General features: G+C 36.8%; 2 protein-coding genes across 5 annotated transcripts in view; one reads left to right on the top strand and one right to left on the bottom strand.

The window, feature by feature from the left end:
• Window positions 1–5,452, bottom strand: part of LOC107679660 (mitogen-activated protein kinase kinase kinase 4-like) — a 35,537-nt gene extending 30,085 nt beyond the window's left edge. For 3 of the 4 annotated variants that reach the window (XM_016475384.1, XM_016475466.1, XM_016475317.1), the window contains exon 1: window positions 4,985–5,452. In XM_016475384.1, coding sequence (XP_016330870.1) covers window positions 4,985–5,007 — 23 coding nt within the window. In that variant the 5' untranslated portion in view covers window positions 5,008–5,452. Of the gene's footprint in view, window positions 1–3,727; window positions 3,876–4,984 lie in introns of those variants that run through there. The other variant, XM_016475546.1, reaches the window with a different exon arrangement.
• Window positions 5,453–9,231: 3,779 nt separating this feature from the next.
• On the top strand, window positions 9,232–18,529 carry LOC107680317 (potassium channel subfamily K member 1-like). The gene is made up of 3 exons (XM_016476199.1): window positions 9,232–9,778; window positions 14,048–14,443; window positions 16,525–18,529. The coding sequence occupies exons 1-3, from the start codon at window positions 9,424–9,426 to the stop codon at window positions 16,785–16,787; spliced, it is 1,014 nt and encodes a 337-aa protein (XP_016331685.1). The 5' UTR covers window positions 9,232–9,423; the 3' UTR covers window positions 16,788–18,529.
• The last annotated feature ends 209 nt before the right edge of the window (window positions 18,530–18,738 follow it).

The following is an 18,738-nucleotide window of genomic DNA, read 5'->3' on the forward strand; positions in this document are numbered from 1 at the left end:
ACTGTATTATGACAGCACTTTTTTAAACTAAATTTCAATATCGTGATAATACCGCATACCGTGATAAAAGCATTAGCAATTAATCGCAACATGAAAATTTGATACCGGCATATCCCTAGTCGTCATGTAATTAATATTCAATATTTCCTCATAGACGTGAAGTGTAATGATTCTGGTTTGGATTTTTGCATATGTGATTCTGAGCCTACAAAGAAAATTAAAAGGTCAGGTGTGTAACTTTAATTAAGAAATTAAACATAAGAGCTTTTTATCATTTTCAAAATAGTTATTGTGTGAATATTCATAAATGTAAATTGAATTCACTGTAAGCTACTTTGGATAAAAGTATCTAGAAATGTGCAAATGTAAACTGGTTTCCATGGCCTGTCAGAATTATGCCCTACTGCACAGTCAAAAGCATTGCACTCAGGCCATTACTAAACTGTATTACCAAGCCTATCAAGATCCAGAATGACTCTTTCATTCCTGCACATTTTCCTTATTGTGAAAGCAGCACAAGTGCAGCACTTTGAGGTTTCGGTTTTATTGATTTGCATCTTCCATATCACAACGTGCACGCACTTCCATGCTAAGAATGTATCTGCATTCTGCAAGAAAACACATTTTCTATAATTGCATGACTCAGACTGGATAAAAGTAATGGTGCTTGTTAAGTTAAAGGTTGGCCTCTTAAATAAGATCTCTATAGGCACAAATTAGATATGATTCATTGCTATAATTGTAGACTATACATCTTATGCATGGAGTGACTGATGTTGGTCGTGGATGAATGAAGTGGATAATAGCACAAAGTCACATTATGAAAAATGAGTTCCAGGAATGCTAAAGCAGACTTCCTCTAATTTTAAAACAAGCTACTTCCTTTGCTCTATTTCCCATCACTATGCCACAGATTTGTACAATATCATTTCCTGAGTCCACATAATGACCATTTGAGGCCTCAAGGCAGAATGACTTATGTGTTTGTGTGTGTGTGTGTGGGTGGGTGACATTAAGACATGAGCATGCGGAGCAAAATGGAGTGAGTGTTGCATGAGGGACCAATGAAAATCCACCAACCTTGTCTAGCCGATACCTCTGCATTGAAATCTCAACATAAGCCACTATTCTAACCTCCACCCCTAGTGCACACCCTCTTCGGACAATTGAAAGCATAATGGAAGGTATTACATGAGAAACTAAAGACTGTTTTGGGAGTAGCTAGACAAGTGATCGCTTTGGGATGATCTGTGTTACATCTCGGCACTTCCTTCCTGAAGACACATCAAACAGAAGACACAGTGGGCTGAAGCTCTGCTGGGCAGAGAGATGCAGGTGCTTGGCCAACATACAAACCAAAAATACTAACCTTGCAACCAAAATACCGCATAGAGGATAGAAATATCAGAAACATGCATATAAACCACAAAAGCATCATGTGTGGCTTCAGAGCACAGCTGTGTGAACTACTAGGGCTGTTTGGAATATCCAATATTTAAAACATTATCAATATTATTTTGACAGTGAGAAAAAAACAAACACTTTTTATTTGGCTAGTAGGTCAATTTTGTGCAAACTCCTTATGTCACAAATGCCAAATTAATTTAAAGAATATCATCATCTATATATTCAATATCATCTCTTTTCTAGATTTTAATTCAATTCATTTTCCTGAATCAGCTGTTCATTCAAATTATTCAATTCAAAGCAACTACTTGTTTACATCATTTATGAAAAATGTTTAATGAAATAACAGCATGCGATTTTGCATGCTTTCATATGAGTAAATAAGGTATACTGCTGTTTATTTAATATTGCTTTACGTTATTTTTGCAGATATGAATGAAAATGATGCATATGTTTAGTGAAAAAGTATGAAAAGCATGCCTTGATTATATTTCATTATTGTATTTACGTTTATACCATATCGGTTTCACAAGCGGATAAGCTTGGCAGATAAGATTCAGAATTCCATAAATACAAACAATACAATAAACACAGACATTTCATAAAATTCAACTTATTTATATTTTGTATATACAATAATCCATAAAAGATTCAGTTCCATCTGGGTCCATCTTACAAACCATGTCCTGCAAAGTTTGTCCTGATAAAAATCATTGTCTCATGACAAACAATTGAACGGACCAAAACATTTGTTTTACTTGTTTTACACGCTTTAAACAATGAATCTACTTGGTAACTATGGCTGTAAGGGAGAAATGATGTTTCTCATAAAGTCAGAGAAGTCGTGGGACTGAAAACAATCTGAAGCACTGCACCATGGACTGTGCAAAGAAATAAATTAATGAGATCCAGCCATGGGTGCCTCCAGGACGCGAGGTCAACATTCTTTTAGTGCACACATCCTGGAATTGAGGCATGCTTGTGGTTATAAATTAACAGGGATGGGGATTTACAGCATGCTACACAATGATGTAAAACGTCAAAACATCAGTTCTGCAAGTTAAACAACTATACGGAAGAATTGCTTGCTTGATAGCTGCATGCAGAATAATCAATGACATTACTGAATAAAATATGTGCTAAATATTCCAAAGTGTTCGACTTGACCTTAAGTCACCACACAAGGCCCAAAAATGCATTCTTGACACACTAAGCAATCATCAACCAATAAATGCCATGCAAGCTGATTTTATAGTTCACCTCATAGTGGCCCAGTTCATAAGAACTGCACAATAAAAATAAATTAAAGTGCACAACAAATCTCTGATATTGCATTCTAAACAAGTTATCTCTATCTTTAACACTTACCAATGAAAGCGGTTTATCAAGAAGAATTGCTAGGAAGGGTGGGGATAGCAGGAAAAGAGACAAAACAAGGCATTCTTGAGAAGCTGTCGCCAGGCATTCAGGGCAAACTCTTTTGGTGACATTGCGTGGGGTCATAAGAGACAAAACTATGAAAACAAAACATTCCACTGGGCTTATCAGCTAAAACCTTGTGCACATGGCAGTGAGCAAACAACACTTTCTGAACCTGATCTTAAACAGAAAGACTCAAATGCAGGAGGACACACCATTTATGACAGCAAATAATGCACTGCAAAAAAAAAAGGCATGTGGACTTAGGCCAACAAGAGATATGGGGGAAAATAAAATGCCAGAACAAGCTAAACAGTGTATATAGGTCTCAAAAGAACTCCAAACATCAGTGAATAAATAAAAAACCAACACAAACAACTAAATTCCCCGATTACAACACTCAGAAACTAGATGTTGCACGTCAAATCCAAGAATTCCTGCTCAGTTAGAGCGCAGCGGGTGATTTCTGGGAATAGCAAATCAAACATTTCCTCAACTCTCTGAGGGAGTGTGTCAATCTGACTCATAGGACTCTTGCTGGACCGGCTGGATATTATATATTTAATCACGACTGTTGTTTCACACCGGCTATCGGATCAATGTCCATCTTTACTCGTAGTGTGTGTTGTTTTTTAGGGTTCTCTGCCACTCAAGTTGCACTCGAGGAATGATGCAAACAAACTTGAACATTGAACCGACAATCTCAAAATCTATAATCGAACGCCGAGATCGAAACCGGATATAACCGGTGATCTGTCCATGCAGCAATACACTGAAATGGTACACATTCCTGAAACTTTAAAAGGCACACTGCAGCAAGTGAAAGAGAGAGGGACACCACACATAACTCGCGCGCTATCCGAGTACAATGATCTTGCACATAGAGGCACAATCTCTTTACCTTTCCCACGGGTCGGCTTGTTTCCATCAACAGAGTTTTCCCCACAGAAACGGATGTAATCGTGCATACGCTTGCTTTGAGGTAGCTGTTTTTAGTTCTTGTACAAAAAGTTTGCAACTTTAATGGGAAATTCTGCTTAGTGTTGAAGCTGCAAAGCGGGATCACTTTGTGGCAGGAAGCGAGTTGCAGCGATGCCTGATTCGTGAATGAATCATTCTAGTGAGTCGGTTCTTTTCAAATAACTGGTTGAACTGCTTACAACTGTTGAGAACTGGACTGAATCGGCCAGAGCGGTTCAAGTCAACTCATTAAAGGGACAGTCCACCCAAAAAATTAAAATTCTGTCATCGTTTATTATCCTTCAAGTTCTTCCAGACCTGTATGAATTAATTTCTTCTGCTGAACACAAAAGAAAATATTCTGAAAAATGTTGGTAACCAAACCGTTCTGGTTCCCATTGACTTTTTTCATACTATGTTGGCTACCAACAGTTTCAAAATATTTTTGTGTTCCACTAAAGAAATAAACTCATGCAAGTTTCGAACAACTTAAGGGTGAATAAATGAGGACAACATTTTTGGGTGAACTAATTACTTGAACCGAAGATAGTTGCTTTTTTATTCGTAAGGAATCAAGAAATAACAAGTGAGATGATTCATAATGAGATGCATTCAACCAAAGTCCCTTTATCTATAGTCTTTGATTTAACCAATTTAAATGAACCAAGGATGTGGTGGATATGGCAAAAATAAAAGTAAGTTTAATATCAGAAATGTTAACAATTATTTTTTTCTAGTTCGATCAGTGCACATAACAAGTTTCAATAAATAGCATTTTATAAAGTGTGAAGAACGTCTCAGTTTAAATTTGAGTTTTTAATGAGCTAAATCTTGGCTGTAACAAACTGAACAGACATTAAATTATAAATAAATAAACACCCTTATTAAAAAAAACTATAAAAATAAGCGTTATAAACGGTGATTTCTAAAGCATGAAATATGCAATGCCATAAATGACTGCTGAATCTGAATTCTGTTGAAGCGAACGATTCGCCGAAACGACTCGGACTTCCCAACACTAGCGGGTTGAAGCTGCAGCGCGCATGCGCGCTAGTCGCGCCCAATACAGTCTCAATGGGTGCACTATTTGGCAGCGTGTCCTGAATCCCGGCTGTGTAGTTGCGTGATCACACACACATATGCATACAGACACACAGACTCAAATACACACGCACTGGTTCTGATGCGCTTCCTTTACCTGGTCTCATCCGGAGGCTCCATAACCCGGGCCGAATCGACGGGATGGCTCTCCGTTCACCCGTGCATGAATCAGAACATGTCCAGGAAAAGAGGGGTCGACTTTGCAAAGACTGGTGTGTGATACGAGTCCCGGTGCACACTTTCTGTCTCTATCCGTCTGCAGAGTTGAGGCTCGCCCGTGTCTGCACTGACGCCATATTTCCAGCGAGCCGCTGATGAGGGAGTGACACACTCTACGGCAGCTCGTGCAGTACACCAGACCCGCTGCGACAGACTGGATCACGGCCGCCCCGTTCAGACGCACCCAGGAACTGCAGAGAAAACAAAGACCTGACAAAAGATGCGTTTGCCAGATTTGACGTGCGTTTTTCGGACATAGGGGCGCACGAATGCTTTCTGCACATCACTTAAAATAATGATGCAATTTCATAAAGGGCATGTTTCTTTAGTAACTGTAGCTCTTCTGTACGCATATTAGAAAAATTCTAATAATAGTAACAACTATGTTCTGTTTTCAGTTGTAATAACAATTATTATAATTCTAATATTTTATAATAAAAAGCATTTTTACGTTAACTAATTTCATATTTTTAATATTTTCATTAAACAAATTACATTTACTCATACATTTTAATGTTATATAGAAATAAAAAATATATGTATGCATAACTTAATTTCATGTTGAATAATCAAGTTAGATTTACTTAAATTATGTTTATGTAAAATGAACATTTACTTGCAACTTTGAGTAATGTACTGAAATAAATAGGAAGAAAACATTTTCTTAGTTTTGCAACTGTTAAATTTACTTAAAAAATAAAAATTACGTAAATCTTACTAGTTGTTTTTCTCAGTGTAAATGCACAAACTAGTTATAGAAATACTATTTAACTTTGATGCATATATTTTCATATGACCTACATATCTGTTAAGCATAGGCCTAATATTTGTCACTTCTCTGGATACTGTAACTGTATGTACAGTCACATCAAAAATATCTTATAAACTGTATGTTTTTAATTTTGATAGTCATTCGCCTTAAGTTTTACTGAATCTTTTAGAATATAAGGTGTTGTTAGAGGAAAACAGAGCTATATAAACCTATTAATAAAGGTAGAAAAGGACACAAGGGTGTCAAGATACACAGCTCAATAGACTGAAAGTAGGAGGGGCAGCTGTTCATACTAAAGGTATGCCTCAGAACACAGCCTAATCCTGAAGAGTACTGCATGTATTTGGAGGTCAGTTCATGACTCGAGGCTGAGAGAGCAATATACAGGGTGCAGCATGAGGTTAATGTGTTTGAAGCAACACAATACTCAAGAAACTCACTGAACCATGATAGAGACTGATCAGGAGGGTGTCACATCCAAGGCACAAGCAGACAGGCCACACTGATGTTTTTTAATGTCAAGAATAAACAAGGCATATGTGAGCTTATAAATGATGAAATATTTGCATTGCCTGGATCATAAATTAAAATATGTTTTGTCTTTTGTCACTTATGTGAATAATTCTTCAATAATTGTTACCTTAGTTAATTACATGTACTTTTCAAAGCATGCACATTCACAATAAAAATGTTTGCTTTCAAACAAGTTCAGTCCAGTTTAGCAGCAATTCCTGCTTAATTATCACACCACATCAAAGACAATTATAGCCTATGTTGCTTTGATTTGAATTGAAATTTTGAAATTATTCCTAAAAATCCGGAGGTGATTTTAAATAAAATGCTTTTAATTACTCTTACATGTATATCTGTATTTTTCTGGTTCCAATCAAAACGTGTCAGTTTTGAAAGATTCACAGTACCATTTTTTTTTCCAACAGAAACCATGTTAACAACAAGTAAAATAGATCTCAAGTCCATCAGCTGATAAAACCATTCATGTAGGCAGATACTGCTTGCACTTTCAAAATGTTACTAAAAGAAATACCCATCATTAACCACACATGAAAAACTGGGTCAAATCACTGTTTCCTTCTTGGGTTTCCATGCTCACATGGATCTGTATGTAAAAATTCTTCTTTGGGAGATTATTGCAGACTGTTAAGTCTATGAAGCAGAATGACTGACAAGAATATGTTAAGCATCTTAAGACGATGATTACAGTTTACAGGTCATTTTAGGAAAAATGATTTCAGATGGTTGAACCACAGTGAATTCCAGCAGTGCTGATTTCTAGATGTCATGACAGGCTAAATGTGTGTCTAGGAACAGAGACAGCTGTGTATTTAAATAAAAAAAGTAGTGTAAATACAACATAATATTTTTCTTTTTATAAAGTCATATATGGCCAAACACTCAGAAAATTTGAGAACTGTGTTATTATCACTTGTCGCCCTCTTCACTTATTCACAAATTAATAATTTTTGTCTTTTTGTCGGGTGTTCTATCAGGTTCTACCACTAAGTGACGCCATTTTGCTGTGCTGATATCTTACATGGTTACAAAAACGTTGCTTGAGGTAGACAATGTATGGCTACTTTATTGACAAGAAACGCTGCTGCAGTCTAGAAGTTTAATTTCACTGCAGATTCCACACTGACTGATTTCTAATCTGAATACTAGGGAGATTTATCCCAGTCAAAGTGATGGTTATGGTCCTGCAACACTCACATCCAATTTTCCCTGCTTTGTGCAAACAGATCATCTACGCATTGTACGAGCAGTAAACAAACATTTTGCAATCCACCTTCTGCCTAACATCTTACTGCTCAGAGGTTTAAATTCCCAGTATACAGAAACCTGAAATAACACACTGTCACAGAACAGCCTCTATTTTTAGCGTCTGTACTGCCTGGCAAAGAATAGGATAAAAAAAGTCATATAAAAGTCACAGAAGGCTTGCTTGATATTGGTCAGAATTTAAAGTTTTGGTATAGATTGGTTTCTCTAATAAGGCTAGACATCTTGATATCAGGAAGACTCATCAGATCAAATCACTTCTTTCCATTGCACAGGTTTTGCACTACACCAGGTTATCGCTTTTATACAAATTGCTTTTAAATAACACCCTTGCCAGAGATTTCAACATTTCTGAACTCACAATAAAGTTTTTGTTAAGAATGAGTAAAAGAGAAGCTCATTCTATCCTGAGGTTATTTTGTGGCTGTACTTTGTGCCCTTGTGCCAGTACAATTGCACTCGATCTGTGTTTGACACTTTTTGTCATTGCTTTCAAGGCATTTTCCTTTGACAAAAGTGGACATGTTTGTATGTTATTTTGTCCACCCTCCAAGCAGGAACGCTGGTGAATGAACCTTTTTCCCAGCTGGCCTATCAGAACCCAGATTCCACCACCTCACCAACTTCGCAAAGACTGTTACCTTGGAAACAGTCGTCCGCCTGTGTCTGCGTCATCTTCAAGAAACACAAGGCCATAAAGAATGAAACTGTCACTGTGTATAGAAGACAGGGCCATAATTCTGAAATATGTGGCACTTAGTTTGTGTCTATCAGTAAGCTTAGCTAGGCTATATATCTTTATTGCCACATACGGTTGAAGTCTGAATAATGAAATGAGATCCCATGTGCTATGGGAGTTATTATTATAATTATTATTATTTCATACATTAGACATGTGCTTGCAGTTTTTGATGTTTAGGAAAAAATTAAATGAAAAGAAAAGAAAACAGAGACTACAGTTTTAGTCAATCAAAAACATACATATCATCAGCGTAGTCCGATTCTCCAAAGAACGACTCTTATGAGTCTGTTCATTTAGGTGAATCAAAAACATTCGGCGCCACAGATGTAATTCGATTCTCGATTCGTGTGAGTCGGTTCATTTTAGTGAATCAAAAACATAAAGCGTCACGGAAGAAGGCTAGTCTGGTTGTGACTCTCATGATCCGGTTCTTTTTTGGTGAATCAAAAACATGCAGCGAAAATGAATAAATAATTTGTTACCACTTCCACTTTATTCGTATTTTTATGTAATAGGTACAGCTTAGGACCAGTTATTGGACAGAATTTATGCTGCCTCCAAAAAAAGAAGACATATAATCTGTGCTAAACACACATTTGGCAAAAAATTGTATTCCATTTATTATAAACTGATTCAATCACTAGCGACAGACGGTTAAAGGCAATGATTCTCCCTTAAAACAATATTTTTTTAACAAGGATTTTTACAGAGAATCAGAATTGGAACCAGAATCGATTCCCATGGCTACCACAATTACAAAGTACATATTATATCCCCTCTTCTGTCTGAGGTCACAATCATGATTGAAGTAGGAGGATGTTAAACTCGGCACAGACAGTCATTCGATGCTCTTTCCCCTCTTCTTGATGATACCTGGTGGGCGAGAGCCAGTGACGTCACGTCCCCGACCAGAGATCCATCTCCTCCGCGCTGCATTCGGAGCAGCCCGTACAATCAAGAGCATTAAAACACATCATCATCATCGGATCTAATATTAAAGCTGAAGATGCTTCAGTCCCTCACCGGTAATTCGTGCGTGCGCTTGATACAGAGCAACAAATCGGCATGGTATTTTCTGTTTCTCGTGCTCGGCTATATTCTGTATCTCATATTCGGAGCGGTGGTATTCTCCTCGGTGGAGCTGCCGTATGAAGACCTCCTGCGCCAGCAGCTCAGAGGAATCAAACGGCAGTTCCTTCAGGAACACAAATGTCTGTCCGAGGAAAGGCTGGAGCGGTTTCTGTCCAAAGCGCTGGAGGCCAGCAACTATGGGGTGTCTATTCTCAACAACGCGTCGGCAAGCTGGAACTGGGACTTCACCTCGTCTTTGTTTTTTGCAAGCACTGTCTTATCAACCACAGGTGAGTCGCTGAACAATGCGGATATGTCATAATCTGATACAGCATGACATTTAATGGCTATCGTGGCGACTCTGTGGATAGTACATCATTTGATGGGTCTGGATATTTGCAGTGACCCATATTTTTTAATGCTTCAGTAAGGCATCAATAATAACAACAAAAAATGCATCTCATTTGCCTTTAAAAAAAAAAAAGTTTAATGCACCGCTGTTAATAATAGAGAAGTTCTTCTCCTTTTGTTCTTGTTTTTCTCATTTCCTTTGTTCCTGGGAAGCTGTCTTGCCTGTCATTTAACACCTGCATTAACATAGCAATGTTACCTTAAGACAGGTATCCAATTCTCAAACAGACATAAAACAGACAACTTTATAGAAGATCTCTACAAGTCAGTTTTATTCAGTCTGTATGTTCACATACAGGAGGAAGTGCAGATATAAAGATCACTTTCAGTTTCAGTTTTATTAAAGGGGTCATTCAAATTCCCTTGATCTTTTGACATATAAGAGGTCATTGTACTATAAAAACATCCTCAAAACTATTTCGTTAGTCTAAAAACAGCTAATATTGAAGCCAATCTGCCAAAACGACAGGTTGTAGAATGTGCCACTTTATGACATAATAGTGTGGCTAAACCCCGCCTCCGCAGAAGAAGATCAACACCTACTTCTACATCACTGCCTGTTTAGCCCCGCCCACCGATTCGCACATGTAGTGTAAATAACGAGAGAGAAAAATGCAGCTCTATGCAGAAATCAAACGATAAAGATGCTCCGAAGACAACAAGACACTGTACAGTGCCAAGCTATGGAAAAACACAGTCTTTTGCATTGCCTTCCTTCTGATCCCAACCTTAGGAAAGAGTGCATGAATTTTATTTTTAATGAAGATCCAGACCGCATCAGTAAGAACTTGGCCTTTGTTCACTTAATTTTACAGCGGATTCATTTACAAACAAGGCACAATTCAATGCAGGATTTTCAGAAAGATTTAAACTAAAAGATGATGTTGTGCCGAATATATTGGATCCGACAGTAGGCCTAATATCACACCACACAAGTGTGAGTAACTGTTTTTATTACGTGATCACTATTGCTTTGTCTGTTATTACAGATCATTTGATATGTACTGAGTATTTATGCGTCTTTAACCTAAATCACAGCAGTGTTCATCTGTGAAGGCTATAGGCTGTCAAACATACACAACTGTTAGCCAATCATAGCAGTGGGATGGGCGTTTACTTCCGAGTCTACAATCCGCCACGGCTATTGAAACAGACCGTTCTGAAGAGGGGGTCAAAACAGGACAGAAAATAGCCTATTACTTCTAAATTATGATGTTTTTTTGATGTAAAAATCTTAATAACATTATGTGGACTTCAGAGAACAGTACAAAATAATAAAAAAAGGCAGTTCATGACCCCTTTAAAGTATACCAGTATTTCCCAGACATGAGAAAACTTAAAATGAAACCATGCTTTTGTCTTTCAAGATGAAACTCTCCATTCACACGCCCTAGCATGCACCACTACATCCAAACCAGTATTAAATGAAAGACAACCCAGCTTCTTTAACTCTGTAAAGCCTGACATAGGAAATAATCTAAATTTTAAAATAAAATCAAATTTTGAATGGAATAATTTAGTAAATAATTTAGTGTTTGGATGTGTGTTATATAATGAGATTGTGGAGTTCATACTCGAAGAAAAGAAACACCTACATTTTATTCAGAGGCCCAAACTGACCAAAAATATGCAATTTAAATGTTAATTTATTGGGCCAAAAAGTATTAGGAAATTCTGATAGCTTGCAATGTATCTTAAAATGATTGCTTATAATGCAGCACAATTCAATGATGATTGAGAGATAAACGTACAAATAAACGTTCCTCAAAATCCTGATGTAGCTTATTTGATACTCATATTTTAACATGATTTTTTTTTTTTATTATCTATAATCAAGTAAACCTAAGTTGCTTCAATCCAGTAAGAGATCATTTTGAAATGTAACAATAAGTTATCCTTAAGCTTATTTTATGTAAAATCATTAAAAAAATTTCACAGCAAAAAAAAAAAACGCAACCTAAAGGTGGACATTTTTACAATTATACAAAAAGGACTTTTATTTACTAAATGCGTAACTTTCAATCAGACAACAGAAGGCATGTAGCAGATTGTTAACAACAGGTTTCTTAGCAAAGTTTTGATCATGTTGGTAATTTAGAGGCCTTAGAAATGTATATATGAAAAATATGTATTTATAGGGCTTTTTAGGGTTAATTACATTTGGTGCACACTGCCCTAGCAAACACCACCAGGTTAACGCATGGATCCAACAAAGCCCAATTACCACTGTATTTTGGTGCTTGTTTGCATTTTTGGGGGAAGTGTGAGCCAGCCTATATGAGTAAAAGCGCTGTCATGATTTACCAGGGAAGAATGATTTGCAACCGTCTTATCATTACGACAGACATGCAATATCTAGTTTCCCTTTGCATTTATGGATGTTCTGCAAAATATATTTTCAAATCTTCTTTTTTATCTACAAAAGGAACTTTGAACAAGACAGGTTGATAAAAGTGGAATTAAGCCTTAGCACTGACCTTTTTTTTTGGCACAGGTTGGCTACACACCACAGGCATGATATTCCTTATTTTAGCGAAAGTGAAGGAATAGGAATACCAATAGAGAACTACTCTGGCTCTACTTTTAGACAATGAAAATAATTGTCACACATATTAACAATGTTAATATGTGTTTCACATAAATGGAACCGTTAGATTCTGCAGGTTTGTTTGTTTGTTTTTTGGTTCCTCTTACAACTACACATTTTGATTGCAGATTGTTTATTGATTGTTATAGCAATATAGACTGTTATACTTGGCACTATTAAAATGGGACAAACTACAAAAACTGCATTGTTTGGAAATCTGATTACCACAAACTGGGCATGCTAAGGTGTTCTGAATGGTTGTTAGCACTTTACAAAGTGGTTGCTAAGGTGTTCTGGATTGTTGTTAGGGTGTTTTGGGTGATAAAGGTAGTTACTAGCCCAAGTCAAAAGAGTCTAGTTTCTAGAATCTCCTGAAAAAAAGCTGGTTTTGCTGATCTTATGTGGCACATTTCCGCTGGTCAGACTGGGATACAAGTTGGCTATCCAACTAGACCAGCTGAGGTCTAGGGGCCAGTAAATTGTTTAATGACTGAAAGAAGTCTCTTATACTCACCAAGGCTGCATTTATTTGATCAAAACTATAATATAAACTGTAATATTGTGAAATATTATTACAATTTAAAATAAAGATCTATTTTAAAATGTAATTTATTCTTGTGATGACTCCAGTCTTTAGCGTCACAAGGTAATATGATGATCTGGTGCTCAAGCAACATTGCTTATTATTATCAGTGTTAGAAACAGTTGTGCTGCTTTATATTTTTTTCAGGATTCTTTGATGAATATGATGTTTAAAAGAACAGCATTTATTTGAAATAGGAATATTTTGTTACATTATAAATGTCTTTATACTGTCACTTTGTTCTATTTAATGTGTTCTTACTGAATAAAAGTACATTTCTTTACTGACCCCAAACTTTTGAATGGTAATGTAGCTTTTAAAACAAACAGAAGCATTTTGGCATGAGCTTAAAGTTATCACTAGAAAGAGTTTTTCTTTGGCCATTTCCTGTTAAAAGTGACGTGTGTCCTAGACTTTTCTTCTTGATGCAAATCCGTCTAGCAAGGTTGTGTCAGAGAGACCCTGCAAACTGAAACCTGATTTTTTATGTCCATAATGTGAGATCGTCCATTAGATGTGAGCTCTAGGGAGGCATCAAACTGCTGAGTGCAGAAATTAGAGCAAAATAATCTGTTTATTTCAGGGATGCACTAACAGAAATGAAATTACAGAGCTGGACTAAATGATTAAATCATTGGTAATCCAGGATGGGTTAATCTGTTTGTTAATCTGTGTCTGGCAGTGGCTGTGGGACAGTATGGTTTTGTTTTCAGTGAACAGAATACAATGCAGTGGTGGCGTTTCACAAAAACACAGGGTATGGCAGTGGTGTAAATCGCGGTCCGGGTTTGCGGGGGACGATCGCGTAGGGTATGGCGACGAACAACTGGGGTATGGCAGGGGAGGCCAGGGTATGACGACTGCCATACGGAAACGCCGCCCCTGATACAATGTGCTCATCCATGAATAAAATGGAGGGGAATGTTTTCATGAAGTAAATGTGTTTAATGTGTCATTTTCCACTCTTATAATTCACAGGATATGGTCACACCGCCCCTCTCTCTGATGGTGGAAAGGCTTTCTGTATCATTTACTCTGTGATTGGCATCCCCTTCACCCTCCTCTTCCTCACGGCTGTGGTGCAAAGGATCATGGTCTATAGCACATGGCGGCCCATTATGTACATTCATACACATTGGGGCCTGTCTAAACCCCTGGTGGCTGTCGTTCACGCAACCCTGCTGGCTGTCGTGGCTGTGTCCTGTTTCTTCCTCATCCCTGCCGCCATCTTCTCTGCCCTAGAAAAGAATTGGAACTTTCTGGAGTCCTTCTACTTCTGCTTTATCTCACTCTCCACTATCGGTCTTGGTGACTATGTACCCGGAGAGGCCTTTAACCAGAGGTTTCGTGAGCTTTACAAACTGGGCATCACTGGTAGGTGTGGTTTCAGTATGCTTTGTTTTGGTGTGCATTGAATCTATTTAAAATGCTGGGACTTACATATAGAGTTTTATAGGGAAGAATGTGATTTTACCAAATAGATTTTTTTTTTGAAGAAGAAGAAGAAACAGAAATTCACAGATTTGCACAGCTGATGCATTTCATTATAGCTGCAAAAATAGCACTAAGTACATTACATTATCTGGATTTTTATATTTTAATGTATCACCTAATAGTCCTTGAGAGGGCATTTGAAGTTGAAGTGTAGATTTTTTTTCCAAAATGCAAAGCAGAATTGACCTTGACAGAAAGCCTTGAACATTTACAAGTGTGTATTAAAAAAACACTCAAAAGTCTCAGAAATGCTGAATAGTAAACATGTTCTGTGGTATATTTGTCATGTAAACTGATTTAAAGGGATAGTCCACCCAAAAATTATAATTCTGTCAATTCTGTTAGAACATGAAGAAATTATTTTGAAGGATGTTGGTAACCAAACCGTTTCGGTTTCCATTGACTTGCATTATTGGTTACCAATATTCATGTTTCACCGAAGAAAGAATGACTTGAGGGTGAGTAAATGATGACAGAATTTTCATTTTTGGATAGATAATACCTTTAATAGTGTTTGGTTACTAAAATGTTGTTAACATTGTGGTCCAATATTTCTCATATCGAAGTATTTTATTAAGTAAGCATGCCTAGTCAGTTCACTTCCTATCCTCGTACGTGAAATTCTGCCCAGTATATAAAATACTCAGGTGACTTCCTTTTATGTATCGAAACATCTTCATGTGTAAGTCTCGCCTGTTGTCATAGAAACAAATGGAAGGTAAAAAGGAAGTGCATGTGATTCAAGGGTATAAACTGTTCTTTCACTGCTGCTCTACTGTTCCATCTAGTATTTGTCTTATGAAGCGGTACAGCTCTCATTTTCAAAAACTTGAAAATGCCACATGGCTTTCGTACTTGTGTGGGCTTAGTTGATGCAGATGTGCGGGGGACGGTGAGAAAGATTTGCAGTGTAAATGTGGAGGATGTGGCATACGTGAGGCCCACGCATGCTGAGTTATCTTGAAGTCTCATATTTCTTTTGCTCGGACTCTTTCTGTATTAATTTTATCATGATGTTGCTGAGATGAAAGATAAGATGCAGGCTAAAATAATCTTATTCATGATCCTTGAGGTGGCCAAGAGAGTTCACTACTTTTTTTTTTAACCATGTCATTTTTCATCTATACACTTTTCCTGTAAAGTTAAAACAGTTGCAACCTAACCTAATTTGTGCTGTATTTTGTCATGTGTATTTTCATGAAGAAATGTAGAGCTAGACGTAACTTTATCCATCAGGAATTGGATTGTGAAAATGGGTGTCATATGCCATACTGGAGCCAGGTGGTTAGAAGTGGAATAAATAAATAAAATAAAATAAAATAGAATAGAATAGAATAAAATAAAATAATAAAAAGGTCTTTTAGCAATTTCATTGCCCATTAATAAAAGAATATGAAGACATTTTTAATTCATTAGTGAATAATTTTTTATTACATTCAGATTTATGAATCATGAAATTAAGAAATTATTATTTAGATTTTATATTGACATTAAAACAAAGGCAATTTTCAGAAGCAGAGCAATTTGTTGCCTTAATAAAAGACTACAAAGGCATGTGGAAAAACCAACAACAAAACTAATATACACTGATGAATTATACACAATAAGATGACCGTACATACTAGATTTTGGAGAGAAACATCAGGAATGAAATTTTTTTAAATTAATGTAGACCTTAAAGGGGTCCTATTATGCTCTTTTACAAAGTCTTGATTTTGTTTCGGGGGTGTACTAGAACAGGGCATCATTTCATTGGTTAATAGATGTTGCAGTGTCCATTAGTAACTGGATGAAACTCCTGCATGACAGTGAAGCAAGACACATACACAGTCAGACATGTAAAGCAAACAGAGAAATGCTTGAGTTCAAACATACTGTTAAACTCAAAAGTTACCATAAACACAGTGAGAAGTTTACATTCCTTAATTTCTCCATTTCTCTCTCTCCTTCTCGTCCCACAGTGTATCTCCTCCTCGGCCTGATTGCCATGCTGGTGGTGTTGGAGACCTTCTGTGAGCTGCAGCAGTTGAAGCAGCTGAGGAAGATGTTTTATCTGAAGAAGGAGAAGCCCCAGGACCGCCTGACCATCATGGAACATGACCATCTGGCCTTTAGCTCCATGCCAGACGGTACTGTCAACTCGCCCCAGGAGGACAAAACCGAACCCTTTGTGGACTTCCCCGTCCTAACCTCTCCGGGAGGTGATGACCCCATGATCAAGTAGATGTTTTAGCCTCCATCAACATAACTCTCATTCGAGGGAGACATCTTTAGCCGAGGGGTCTTGCAAGTGACTGGTAGGATACAGAATTGTGAAAAATTACTTGAATATGTCATATTTAACAGCCCTCTACAAAACCGTCCCAGTCTGGCTTCCTGTTCCTTGACGTGATAAAATCATTCACTGGCTGAATATCTGTAAATGATTATTAGCACACTTAGGCTGCCCCATTAAATCAGCAAACTACATTAAAAAAGCATGCATAATTACACACTAAACTCTAGTATGTACTTGCCAACTGAGATTGCGGAAATGGTAGAAGTAATGCTGACAGCATTTGTGGCATAATGTTGATTACCACAGAAATGTTCACTTCTCCCTCCTTTTCTTTAAAAAAATCTGGGTTTCAGTGAGGCACTTACAGTGGACATGAATGCAGCAGACTATTTTGTTATGTGACAGAAAATATGGGGAATTATGAAATTAAAATATTAATTAAAAAAAATTGTGATAATCAACTTTTGCCACAATTGCTGCCAGTTGAGCTTTACTTTTCAGGTATGGAACATGGAATATTCTTTTATAGTCCAGATTTTCAAAAGTAGACTCTAAATCAAAAAGCACTTCTGCTCTGATCTAAGCTTCGAATAAAGACCACCATATTCTCAGATCTTCATAAACATATTGTGAGAGCTCACTTACATATAGTGGAGAACTGTCATCAAACATAGTAGTTGCACATCATGTGTTAAGTTATTTCTGGTGTGATCTACTTTGTGAGCTTGCAAACAGCTTAACTAGAGTAAGACTTAAAGGATATCTGGTACTAGTGGTGAAAGAAACTACTCTATCTCTCATGAAGCTGTATTGCTCTAATAAGACTATAATGTAGCATATACTGTAGCATAATCAGTGTAGAAACACAAAAAAAGAGTTAGCCTGCTCAAAAGCGAGTCATTACACCATTTAGATGACATTTGTAGTTAAAATAATCTAACATTTATCTGAAGGGATATTTTAAATGTTTTAAAGGGGAAAACATGGTATACTATATAATTTTCTTATTTTAGAAGGTGATTTTTTTACCTTGATCTAAATATTAAAACGCACGGCTCGACAGAGTAAGTCAAACTCAGATTACATGGATTTTTGAATTCATTTTGAATAATGGCTGGCTTCATGTGTCCTTGTCCTAAGATACTGAGATCCAGCGCAATGCCGTTACATACCAAAAAAGGTTTGGTGAAAATCTAGGATTACTGAATTGGTGTTCAGTATTATCGACTAATTGACTGTATAAAACTTAAGATCATCCAGATCTTTAACTTGTTTGCATTCAGAACATTTCTGTGGCTATTTAATAATCATAAAAGAATGAATTATATTTTTGAAACATGCTTGAAGTGTTGTTTACAATAGAATGCTTGTGTTTGTATTATGAGAATGACTGTTGTAGGCACAGACTGATGACTACTGTTTAAGGTCCTGTTGGAAGATCACACTTTACTGCTGATTGTGTTGTCACCGCAGTAGAATGTCATGACATGTTTATCACAATAGAATAAAAACTGAATGTTTTAAGGCCTCATTTTAACAGTTGTTGTGTCTGACTGTGGAGATTATTTACAGATGGTGTCGTTTTTACATGAATAAACATACTGAATATGAGCTCAGGCCATGGCAATTTGAATGTGCTGATGTGACATTTTTATTGTGTGAATAATGAAATGCTCTGTGACATCACTGCTGCATTCTTTGTGCTTATTTGCCCTTGGTGTTTTGCTGCATGAGTCTCTATGATCAGTTACAGTGTCTTAACATTGTATCAGTGCAGCACAGAATCATGTATGCATTTGTTATTGAATATTTCATTTTTTGTGTATCAGTAATATGTTTAAAAATACACAAGGGCATAATGTCATGATCTGTTTCAGTTGTGTGTGAAAGACTGTTG

This window comes from Sinocyclocheilus anshuiensis, unplaced genomic scaffold, assembly GCF_001515605.1.
Source record: "Sinocyclocheilus anshuiensis isolate Anshui unplaced genomic scaffold, SAMN03320099.WGS_v1.1 scaffold413, whole genome shotgun sequence".
Classification (NCBI taxonomy): Eukaryota; Metazoa; Chordata; class Actinopteri; order Cypriniformes; family Cyprinidae; genus Sinocyclocheilus; species Sinocyclocheilus anshuiensis.